We start from the raw sequence: 12,035 nt of genomic DNA on the forward strand, positions 1-12,035 counted from the left end.
GGCTTTATCAGTTTTTCTTTTCATTTCCCTAATCCCTGATCATTAGAAATAGAAAAACTGTAATTACTTTTGCAAATCTTATGTTTTTAGATATATCAAATTAAGGTTTTTTGTTTTTAGAGTTCTTCTATCAAACTTCTCAAAAAAAAAGTATCTCTTGAAAATTCAGATTAATAAATGTTCTTCTCAAAGAAAAATGAAGTGCACATCTCAAAAACAATAAACTTTTCCACAAACAAAGTTATGTTAAATGTTTCATACAAAGAAAAATGAAAAAACTTTGAAAATTTAAGAAAAAGTTTAAAAATATATAAGAACCTCAACGATCATTTTCTTTCATTAGCTCTCAAAAATCTATCAAAAACATTCCTCATTAAGTTTATTTTTCTATCCATTTTTTGATTCTTATTCGCATTTCCTTCCAACAAAATTCGACAAACATTAATTCACTTGTAACATCAAAAATGCTATAAATAAAATAAGTGTCTTTCATAACTGTAATAAAGTCATAAATAACAACACAAAAAAATAAAATTCATCAATTTCTCTAAAAATTTTCAAAAATCAATCAATAATTCATTTTCTGATGATAGCTCATACGAATCATCTAAAAAAAGTTATACTATTAAATCATACTCAAATTTAAATTATATGCAAACAATAATTAAACTTGTTGGGTTCTGTGATTACAAATAATTCAAATAAAAGAAATAACTCAAAAATTAAATGTTATAATGGAATTTATATGATTTTCTCAAATTAACTTGATTTTCAAAAATTCGATCACGATTCTTTTTCTATTTATTTATAAACATGTATTTTTGATTTTTATCTCATTATACCACAATTACTTAAAAAAAGATCTTTCTTCGAACAAAGTTACGATATGAAAAATAATGACCCAAATACATATATTTAAAGAAAATCTAATTGGGTTGTTTAAATATTCGATGAAAGCGAATATATTAATTTTGATTAAGAAAATCTCTTTTAGCGATTGTTATAGAAAAAAAAACACTTTTGAAAAACTATTTTTTTAACAAAAACAATTTTTCAAACTGATGAACACATGTTTTCTCCTTAATAATGGTGTTTTTTTTTCAATTTTTTTTTTTCTATCAATAATTTCAAATTATCTGGGTTATTCTTTCTGAATAGTCGTATATGATATATATCTGGGTTATATAAAACAACGCTTTTTTAATCCAATTTCTGGACTAATTTTTTCAAGCTTTATTCTTTTGATGATTAAAATATTCATTCATTTTTGATGCGAGAATATGTGCAAGAAAGATAAATCTGATGGACTTATCATCAAAAGTGAAAAGAAAGTTTAATTTTTTAATAACCAAGATATAAAACATTTTTGATTCTTCAAAAGAATGACCAATCTTTGACTTCAACGGATAATGAAACAATTCATCACATCAATTCATCCAATCTTTTCAAAGAGACAGAATATATTATTGTATTAAAATCTTCATATTCTCCTTTTATGAACCGTATTGAGAATTGCTTTGGCTTTTGGAAAAGAGAGTTGATATAAATGAATTGAAGGGGAAAGGAAAATCACATTTTTTTCTTAATGGGAAAAAAATGGGGGAAAATTCGGACTTTCAAGCTTTTTATGCACAAAGCATGGAAAAATTGTTTCACTCATAACTTTATTTCGCTATCTCAGATTTCTAAATAAATTAGATTTTCATATCCGTAAACAGGCATCGTTGAAATAAAAACATTAAGCGTCGGTGGCATTTCACGAATGTCAAAAAATGGACCCATTTTTATTGTGTTTTTTGATATAAAAAAGTTAATGAAAAGTGCATAATTTTTCAATGAAAAAACCTGAAGAAAAATATTTTGTCCCAAATATTTAAAAAACATCTTGCTTGAGAATTTCTGAAAACATTTATGGACATAAAATAGTTATATTACAACAGGACGTTGTACAAAATGACCTTAACAGTCAGTTTCAATTTTTTTTTTTTTGATTTTTTTTCTTTTCAAAAGAACATTTGAAACAAATATCTATAGGTGATAATTTTTCATATCATATTATTTATGTCAAAATTTTCGACAAAAAAATGTATTTAACATTTTTGTTTATAAACATCGAAAAGTGATTTGCACATTACACAAAAATTTATTCATGAATGCGACACAAACGTTTGATCTTGTGACAATTTCAATTCAAAAAAGTGCGGAAGTGAAAAATTTCAAGACATGCTCAAAATAAATAATATGAATTCAATACCACTAAAAAAAGTTATGAATAAAAAAATAATCACAAACATAGAATCAAATTTTTATTTAAACACTTTAAATATTTGTTCAAAAATTTCACATAAAGAAATTATCAAAAAGATATTCATCAAAATACAAAACTCTAATTCGATTTGCGAATGACTTTTCTTTTTCACTTTCCTCTCTCAGTTTTATCAGTTGATTCTTTCTCAATATCGTTTTCATCTTGCAGTATTTTGAATTTTCTTTTCAGCTTTTTTGTGAAATTCATTGTTTCATCATTTTCTTTATCAGAAATGTTTTCTTTTTCATTTTCCATTTCACTTTTCTTTTTCAAATAATCATCCCACTCATTGAGTAACTTTTCTTTTGTTATTTCTTTAAAGTTGAAGTCAAATCGGTTGTTATGAGAAGGAAGATGATGAGTTGATGATTGAGGAAGTTCCATCGGAACTGGACCAGACGAGTCTTTCAGCATTACGCTGCAGTTAAATGCTATTTTGATCACCGAAAGCGATTACTCCGAATGAATTGATTGTATTGAAGCTTTTACCAGAGCTGTTCTCTTCGCTGCTTAAGACGACGACGAAGGTGCTTCGCACTGTGAAATCATCTCAAACTTTTGAAAGGCAAATACTCCTCGGTCAAGTAACTGGCAAATGTGTGTGCCGTAAGTGATGAATGTCAAAAAATCCACATTTTCTTTTTTGAATTCTCGCCAGATTGCAGGATCTGCACGAGAAATGTGTGAGTAGATTAAAAGCAAGCAGTGTGATTCATCGAGTGACAAGCATTGTTTTCTTTCTTTGATTGAAGGAAGAAAAATTGCAAGCGTATTTTTTTTGTACGTTGAAGATTCCATCCATCCTCATTTGTTCGTCCAAATCTCAAGATTTGAAGACAGAAGAGGCTTCAAGTCATCAGGAAGTTTGAGACTCGTCCACAGAATCGCTGAAGGAAGTGATTGACCTTCAGCTGCAACCGCCGCAAACAGTGTTGAATTCGCAATTCGCGCAGCAGATTCAGCAAAACCGCGTTTTGCATTTGCCGGATGAACAACATTCCGATTGGAGCTGTCGGGAACCCTGAGTGAAGACTCGTCCACGTTGAAAATCAGTGCGTTGTTGTAACTGTTGTTCTGATGCAATCCTTTGAGCATATCACACCAGAGTCTCAGAACTTGTTGGTATGAAACCGCAATCCTGTTTTTGTCAACGATTTTCGAATTAGAAGTCTTCGACTCTGGATGTTTTTTGATAATGTCGAGGCAACAAATGCAGAAACTTCAACATCTGGCTTGTTTTCTGGTTTTTAATCATTTACAACATTTTCAATCAAATTAATATTTATTAATACATTTCGAAGAATATTTATGCAAACCAGTTTACGCATTTTCTTAATGGTTTGGCTAGCTCCAGATAGTGATTCTATTTTAATTTCATCAAGAACAGTTTGTTTTTTTTCCCCTATGACCACAGTTGGTCTTTCAAATTTTGAAACTAATCCGACTTGTCGAACAACCTTCACTGCACGCTTGATTCGAATTATGCTGAATTTTTTGATGTTATTTTCATCCGCCATTCGCACAACTCTATCGTTTTCAATTTTTTCCATTCACTCAAGCGAATTCATTAATTGTCTCCATTCGAACGATAGCATTTCCTCCCGCAGCTTCAGCTGACCCACAGAAGATTTTCTTGCAACATCCTTTTTCAATTTTTATTTTTCGTGTGATGATCATTAAGCCAATTTATTAAATTAATTATTATAAATTTCAATTATCTTTTCAATTTTTTTCACTCAAAGGCAAATGAAATAAGAAAAGAATAAAGAACTGAAGAAGAAGGAGTCAAATCTGTTGACAATCATTGACCAAAGAGATTTATTGAAAGATATCCAAAACTTGCTCTGAAAAAGGCAACAAAGTTACCAATCGGTCGTGCTGCACACTATTCGAAGCAAACAATAGGTCCCTTTTTTGATAAAGTCGCTAAGTTCTTTTCCGATAAAATAATTGTTCATCAATTGTTGATCGATTGAATTCAATCACAACTATTTTTCAAAATATTCATAAAATAACCATGGTTTTGTCATCTTCTTCTGTTCAACCAGTCATTTCAGAGCCTTCATTGCCAAATGTCACGTGAATTACTTTTCACAAAAGAGCAGATGGATTGAGATATTGAACTTAAATTCTTATCCCATATTCAACAATTCCCAAAGAATATATAGAAGCCACAACAGAAAATGAGGTGCTCGTTCCATGTTCAACTGAGCACATGATGCTAACATGTTAACTTGATGTCTTTCAGATATCAATTCTTCCGAGCATCAATAAAAATGAAAAAAAATTAGACAACAACATAATAACGCAACCTTTGCGATGGATGGAAGGACAGGGCATTTTTCCACAGAGATAGTAAAATTATGCAAAGATAATTTAATCGATCTTATCCAACTCCCCTCGCATTCCTCTCACTTGCTGCGACCCAACGATCAGCGCATTTTTGCCAACATGAAAAAATGTTTCAAAAAGTCAACTGAATGTGGGAAAACAAACACGGCTAGCGAAAGAAGAAAAGATTTTTTTTCCGTTTAAAAGGAAGCAATTGCAATGGCTTCATATCCATCAACAATTAAAGCAAGATAGATAATGGCAAGATTTTGTCCAAAGAATTAAAATGCTGTTCTTATTCAATTACCTGAGATATTACCAGAATGAGAAGAAATGGCTTCATCATGTAACAAAGCTCCTGAAGAGGCAAAAACAGTGAAATTTTTGCGTGGATCAAAAAAAATATCCGATATTGTTTTTTGAAAAATTTTTTTTGAATTCCATTTTTGACAGTTTTTGATGAAAAATTAGTCAAAAAGAAATACAAACATAGTCTTATTTACGCTCATCAATAAAGTGAGTTTATTCATTGACTCAACAATGAATATTAAAAAATTCAAGTCATTGTTGAAACAATAAAAATGAACAAACAGCCGATAAATGTTGAACATGATTGAGAACAATGCATTGAATAGATAACTCAGAATAAAAGAAATGGATAATGCTCAAAGCTATCGAAGAAATATTCTTCAGAGAACGTTCAGCGAACGATAGATAATTAGAGAGAAGTGCTATCATTTAAATTTGTCACTTGAAAAATGAGAAAAAGAACATGATGAATAAGAAAATGTAAATTTTCTATTAAGAATGCTAATCATTTTGAAAATTTCTTTTTAAAAATAAAAAAATGGTCCAAAAGTTTTCCTTTTTTTCATCAATTTATTAAATCAAAATTGTGTATTTCAAATTGTACTAGATTGGAATATTGAGACATAAATTGCTGAAAAAATATAATATCTCTTTTTGAATTTAACTTTGTTTTCTTTTTTGACTCAAATTGCTAAAAATTGGTGAAATTTTTGTGATAAAATCCTTTTCAGATATATGTTTTTGGTCTTCATATTTTCAATAAGATGTTTTGCAATAATCACTAAAAAGAGAAGGAAAATAAAACAGATAAATATATCAGGCTTTCATCTCAAACATTGGTATATGAATAAAATAAAATGAACATAAACATTACAATGAAAAACACTATGCGTTAAACGAGAAGCATTTTTCAAATTCATATCCACAATGAAGCAATTGTCTCGAAATTTGTCAACTGTGTTTTCTGAAATCCAACTTTATTGTAAAAAAACCAAGAGTTTAGTTTTATTCGTTCCTCCGGTATCTTTTGTTTGGTTTAAACAAGTTATTATAATATGTCAAATAATCAGTATCGGTTGTAATCACATATTTTGATCAATAATATTTCACTTGAAATAACATAAAATGAAATAAAGGAAAATTAAATAGTAAAAAACATCAGCGCACATATAAATATATAAATGTCAAAATTTTTTTTTGTAAAGATCTTTTTGTTCAATTCACAAAAAACTTAAAATTTCATATTTTAATCAAGTTTTTGTTCTTTCTCTTGAAACTTCACAAAAATGGAAATAATTCCATTGTCAAGATTTTGTTTTCATGACAGAGAAATTAAATGAGTGGAAACAGAAATTTGATGGAAATAAATAATTTTTATTCTATTTGAAAATATAACAAAAGGAACTTTACATAAAAATTTAGCCAAATAAGAAAAACTGTTAAATGAATGAGTATGACATAATGTTTTTATCTTTCGAATATGATTTTTTTTTCCCATTATTATTATCATTGAATATATTCTTCAGTTCAGAGTTTAAAACATAAATATACAAAAATAAAAATAAAAATAACTTGAATTTGTAATTTAATATTCTGATCTGTGTTTATTTTTTGAGTTGTTTGAGAATTTGCAGTTAAAATTGTAATTAATCATTTATAAAAAAATAATATTTTTTTTGTATATGAAAAAAACATGCATTAGTTCCAGGTCATTTTTTGTAATTTTTTCATAATAAGTCTTCCATTGCAACCCAAAAAAATAAATTTTTTTTGAAATTTAGAAGAATATTAGGCAGTGTATTTTGATAAAAACTTATGAACAAGGAACACTTTAAATTTATTATATCGTGATCATTTTGATCTATTATGGGATTTATTCCTTTATTAGTATTCTCTTCCTAATTTCCTTGAAATGGGGCAAGGTAGAGTGAAAGCTAAAGGGTTTGTTAGAAAGGAGAGCAGAAGATCAATGGCTCAAGAAGCAAGAAAGAAGAGAAGAAGAGAAGAACGGAAGAAAGGAATAAAAATTGAAAGAATTCCAAAAACAATTGACAACAAAAGGGTATTTGATGAGACGAAAGTTGAGAATGAAGAAGACATAGAGATGATTCGGGAAGAGCAATTAGATGAATTTTCTTCTGTGATTTCCGGTAGAATTTCCCCAAAAGTCATGATTACAACAACAATGACTGGTGGAGCTTATGCTGGAAAGCTAGGAAGAGAGCTTGCATACGTTATACCAAATGGAGTGTTTAAGCGCAGACGTGGATATTCAATGTCTTCTATTTTGAAAACTTTGAAAAAGAAACATTACACAATGTTAATTTTAGTTGAGCAAGGTGTACAACGAAAAAGTATGCAAAACAAGAAGAATTAGCTTATTTTCTGTGATTTTTTATTTGATATGTAATGCTTAGGGCCTGATGGATTGTGGATGATTAATCTTCCTCATGGTCCAACTGCTCATTTTCGAATTGGAACCGTAAGATATCGTAGAGAAATACCGGTATGTTGCAAAGCAAGAATTCATCACACTGTATGTGTGTTTTGATTGATTTTTTTTCTTTTTGTAGGATGTTGGAAGAAAAAGTGATCATTATCCTGATCTTAATCTTTATGGATTTAAGACACGTCTTGGAAGGAGAATTAGTCGAATGTTTCAGTCTCTTTTCCCACCAAAACCCGAGTATTATGGTAGACAGATAATTACATTTCATAATCAGAGAGATTGGATTTTCTTTCGACAGCACAGGTTTTTTTTTTTTTTTTTTCATTTTTGAATGTATAAATATTTCATCTAATTTTTTTTTTTAGATTTATATTTGATGACCCAAAGACCCCAAGAGTGCAAGAACTTGGCCCTCGCTTTTCTCTTTATCTGTTATCTCTTCAAGATGGTACGATGCAAAGGACTAGTCCATATGAATATATTCCAAAAGTTTGCTAATATTTTACCTGATATCCAAATTGATTGTATTGATTATTTAATGCATTTGATTTTTTGCATTTTCCGTTTTATAGGCAGGAACAAGAAGCGAAAAGCTTCGTTTTATTCTTTAGAATTCCCGGAACAAATTTTTTCAAATATTTTGTTTTTCACTTCAAATATCATTTCATTATAAAATTCAAATTTAAATAGTACGATTAAAGAAATAAACATAATTTTTTGATTTATATTTGGAAAGATATTTTTTTATTTTTAATTGAAAAATTATACATTATTCCTAAGATCAATTGTGATCTTTTATTAATCATTTTCTCTTTTCTCCTATGAGCAATGATCTTCGATGCACAAAAGGCAATTTTACAAATGAACAACGCGTTATGATAAAGTCAAAAATTAGTGAAAAGCAAGCAGAATTTGGTATTAGCGCAGAAGACGATTTTTCTGTTTGAATCATTTTTTGTTTTAATAAGCTTGATTCGAACATAACTTTCAACTTTATGTTATTAATAACCTCTTTTTATATAGGATTATGTTCTTGAATTAGTGGAGCATCGAAGGTCAAAGCAAGATATGGTTGAAAGTCTTGGTCCTTATCTAGAAGGAGATGACGTTGTCGCATTTGTTGATTTCATACGGGTATTCTAATTTTTTATGATTGATAAAATATCAAACTTTTCTACAGGATTTTGTAGATGAAAATGTTCTTGGAATTCCTGTTGATAAGGTTTTGAATTCTAAACAATCAGAGCAATCTTCCAATCCTGTTTGCAATAGTTGTAAATCTTCACAAGAAGACGAATTTGAGTCTCGTATCATTGAGCTTGAAGAAGCAGCAAGGGCAATTGATTCAGATTTTTCGACAATCAAAACACCCGAAGAGAATTACACACCCTCGGAGATGGAAAAGCGGAGCTTGCGTTTTTGCGCGAATAAAGAACTGCAACTGTCAGCACAGATCCCTGCCTATCAGCCATTGCATCACGTTTCAAACGGTGTGTTGGATATGGAAAACGTGGAACCATTTGTCACAGAAGGCACAGGGATTAGAAGCAGGTACGGAGGCATGAGGAACGGATTGATTGATGTAAATGGAAGCAGCAGAGGTGCAGAATCCTATATTCAGCAGCCTATATTCCCTCGTGGGCCAAGATCGACTGCTGGATACTACGAACCAGAGCGTTATTCATCTTCTGTTGCACAAGGAAGTTCAACTTCGTTTCAACCATATGGCACTGACCGCTATTCTCAACAGCCATATGCGTCAGGGCAAACATCAAGCCAAATGCTCAATTCAGCTGCATTTCGACCAAATCATCCACTTCCTCTTCTTCCTCCTCCACCTCCTCCACCTCCTCCTTCTTTGCCGCCTCCACCGCCTCAACACATGTATTCTGACAATCAAAGGCTCATCTATCCGGGCATTGCTCAAAGACCTGCAAGCGGGCCATTCAGCAGGGTTGGAATGCTTCAGAAGAGAATGGCGCTGGAACAGCCGCAGGACAGAGGATCTGGAATTCGAGCAGCTGGAGACTGGGAGCAAGAGCAGCAGATGAGGGAGATGGGACACAATGTTGCTGCTCAAAGTGGAAGGACAGTGCTGCCTCCACCACAACAGCAACAAAGGGCATATTTTGAGGATGATCTGGCTGATCTGGCGCGGGAATACAATGAGAGAGTGGAGAGGATTCAACAGCAGCCCCATCCTCAGATACTGCCTCAGATGCAGCCTCAGGCACAACCTCAGATTCAGCCCCAGCCTCAGCCTCGTCTCCAGTGGAGGCAGCCTGTTCAGTATTCACAGCGTGCTCAATCTTCGATGAATACACAATATCAGCAGCCTAATCAGCAGCAACTGTTTCGTCCGCAGCAGCAAATGCAAATGCCGATGCAAATGAAGCCACAGTCGCATTCATTGTCAGCATTGCGCAGACAGCAAATAGCGGGATCTCCAGCTGTTCCACAAGCAGATGAGGGAAAAACCCCGATGCAGACAACACAAGAAACGAACACAGAAGCATCATCAAACACTTTGCCAATCAATCAGCAAGAGACAGAAAAGAGAGTTGAAGGTGCTGAAGGTACAGGAGGAGAAGATGGAAAAACTGAAACATCTGTCACAACACCGTCTTCTGCTTCTGCTTTGAGTGACCAGATTCCACAGCAACAACCTCAACAGCAGAAGCCGCAACAACAACAACAACTCCATTCAAAAGTGAAGATGGCCAGTTCAGTTGGAGGAGGAGGAGGAAGCAGTTCTGGAGTTGGATCGATGGGGATGTGGTGCCCGAAAGGAGCATCGTGCGAGAGGACAGGATGTGAGCTCCAGCATCCACCTGCGCCGTGCCGGTTCTGGCCGAACTGCACTCGGTGGGACTGCCCGTTCAGCCATGGACATCCGTGCAGAGAGGACATGCACTGCACAAAGCCGATGTGCACTTTCTCGCACTATCCATCGTTTGCAGCACGGCCGCTATGCATGTTTGGGATGTGGTGCACGAACCCTATTTGCACATACCGCCATCCGCCACAACGCAAACGTTTGCATCAACTATTATTGAAAAAAAGCTTCATATTTGATTCATCTTTAAATATTTTTTTCCTCATTGTTATTTCTTTTCACAATTCTATTTCCTGATGTATTTATTGTAAATCTTAAATGTTATTTTTTTTTTAATGGATTAATTTTCTTTCCTTTCAAGTTGGAGTTGGTCTTCAGCCATTGGCCAAAACACAGCCTCAACAATTGCAGCAGCAGATTCAGCCACAGCCAAAAAGTCTTCAAGAAACGGCAACTTCTTCTTCCAGTTCTGATGCGCCAACACAGAATGAGACAGTCACAGAAATGAAGGAGAATACACCAGAGGAAGAAATAAAGCAGAGTGCCTCAGAGATTGAAACAGAGAATGATTCAAAGAATACGGCTGGAGAAGTAGCGAAAACAGCAGATACTCAAGGGGGAAGCGAAGAAGATTTGAAAAAGGAGGAAAAGGAGGAAGAGAACGTTCTGAAAGAAGAGCAGAAAGACAAAGAGGCGCAGTCTTTTGACATGAGCGAAACAACAAGTGAAATAACAACTGAGTCAGAAGAATCAAAGAAGGATCCAGAAGAAGCAGCAGAAGAGAAGAAAGAAACCATTACAGAAGAACACGAAGCGAAAGATGAGCAAACTGTGACTCAAGAAGTGGGAGATGCTTCCACGAATGATTCAAAAAATGGAGAAAAAGAGAAAAAAGAAGAAACGAGTGAGAAGGATTCAGGAGAGTGAAAGATGACTTTCCAACAAAAAATCACTAAATAATAACTTTGCATTTGCTTTTCGGCAAAGCACTTTTTGATTCTGTTTTTTAAAGAGTTTCGAAGAAGCAGGCCATGAAAAATGTCTCCAACAATGACTGCTTGTTTTTTGCTCCTGAACAGTTTTGTTGTTTGATGCTTTCCAAAGACAGCAGATTGTTCTGATTGCTTGACTTCGTTTGGAGGCTTTGCCTTTTTTTATTCATTTTTCATTTTGTCTTCTGCTTTTCAGCAGAAGAGTGTTTTTCTTCTGTGAATGGTGAAGGAACCATTTTTGTATTTTTGAAGATTTTCTTTGATTCTATTGGATTTGAGTCATGAATTTCATTTTTTATTTTCGTTTCATACAAAGTGTTCAAAAAGATTATTTATTCAGATTTATTAAAAAAACAAGAATTCTCAAACTTTTACAAGATTTTGATTGAATTTGTTTTAATTTTAACAAAAAACCTTCTGTACAGTTGTCATTTCTTTTCAAAGAATTTAATGTTTTCATTTTAAACATACACGGGAGTTCATGGAAGGACCAATTACATTAATTGATAAAGAGTTTAGAAGTAGTTTTTTCATTCCTGATTACCCATTATATATTTTCTGTTATATTCAAGTTTTCATTAAAACTGTTTTTTCTCTAAAGTTAAGGTTTGGTTTGATGAGTGTCGATAAAATAATTTTTAAAACAACAAATGGGAAATGAAATAAAGGATGAAATTAAACCAACATGTCACATTGAATTTTTATTGCGAGATGTTTTTTATTTCTTTTTTTGTTTTTCATGACGAATTTGCTTCCATTTTTTCTTTCTCTATAATTTTAATGCATCTGCATTGTTTTGCTCGTGGTGCA

The 12,035-nt window shown here is 32.5% G+C and overlaps 2 protein-coding genes across 2 annotated transcripts; both read left to right on the forward strand.

Moving 5' to 3' along the window:
- Nucleotides 1-6,860: 6,860 nt before the first annotated feature.
- MONOS_9136 (putative ribosome production factor 1) lies at nt 6,861-8,008 on the forward strand (the record flags this gene model as incomplete). The annotated part of the gene is made up of 5 exons (XM_067879604.1): nt 6,861-7,302; nt 7,366-7,454; nt 7,522-7,700; nt 7,763-7,886; nt 7,970-8,008. 5 exons carry the CDS (start codon nt 6,861-6,863, stop codon nt 8,006-8,008), a joined length of 873 nt encoding a protein of 290 aa, XP_067724131.1.
- Nucleotides 8,009-8,175: 167 nt separating this feature from the next.
- Nucleotides 8,176-11,600, forward strand: MONOS_9137 (putative nuclear polyadenylated RNA-binding protein NAB2). The gene is made up of 4 exons (XM_067879605.1): nt 8,176-8,338; nt 8,421-8,531; nt 8,578-10,432; nt 10,595-11,600. Exons 1-4 carry the CDS (start codon nt 8,219-8,221, stop codon nt 11,158-11,160), a joined length of 2,652 nt encoding a protein of 883 aa, XP_067724132.1. The 5' UTR covers nt 8,176-8,218; the 3' UTR covers nt 11,161-11,600.
- The last annotated feature ends 435 nt before the right edge of the window (nt 11,601-12,035 follow it).

Source organism: Monocercomonoides exilis (assembly GCF_001643675.1).
Source record: "Monocercomonoides exilis strain PA203 chromosome Unknown scaffold34-1095894, whole genome shotgun sequence".
NCBI lineage: Eukaryota > Preaxostyla > Oxymonadida > Polymastigidae > Monocercomonoides > Monocercomonoides exilis.

Excerpts from the sequence above, each read along its gene's own strand:
- MONOS_9137 (XM_067879605.1), top strand. The coding sequence starts at position 8,219 with ATGAGCAATGATCTTCGATGCACAAAAGGCAATTTTACAAATGAACAA. Across the intron at positions 8,339-8,420 it reads GCGCAGAAGACGATTTTTCT|GATTATGTTCTTGAATTAGT; the intron begins GTTTGAATCATT and ends CTTTTTATATAG. Across the intron at positions 8,532-8,577 it reads CATTTGTTGATTTCATACGG|GATTTTGTAGATGAAAATGT; the intron begins GTATTCTAATTT and ends ACTTTTCTACAG.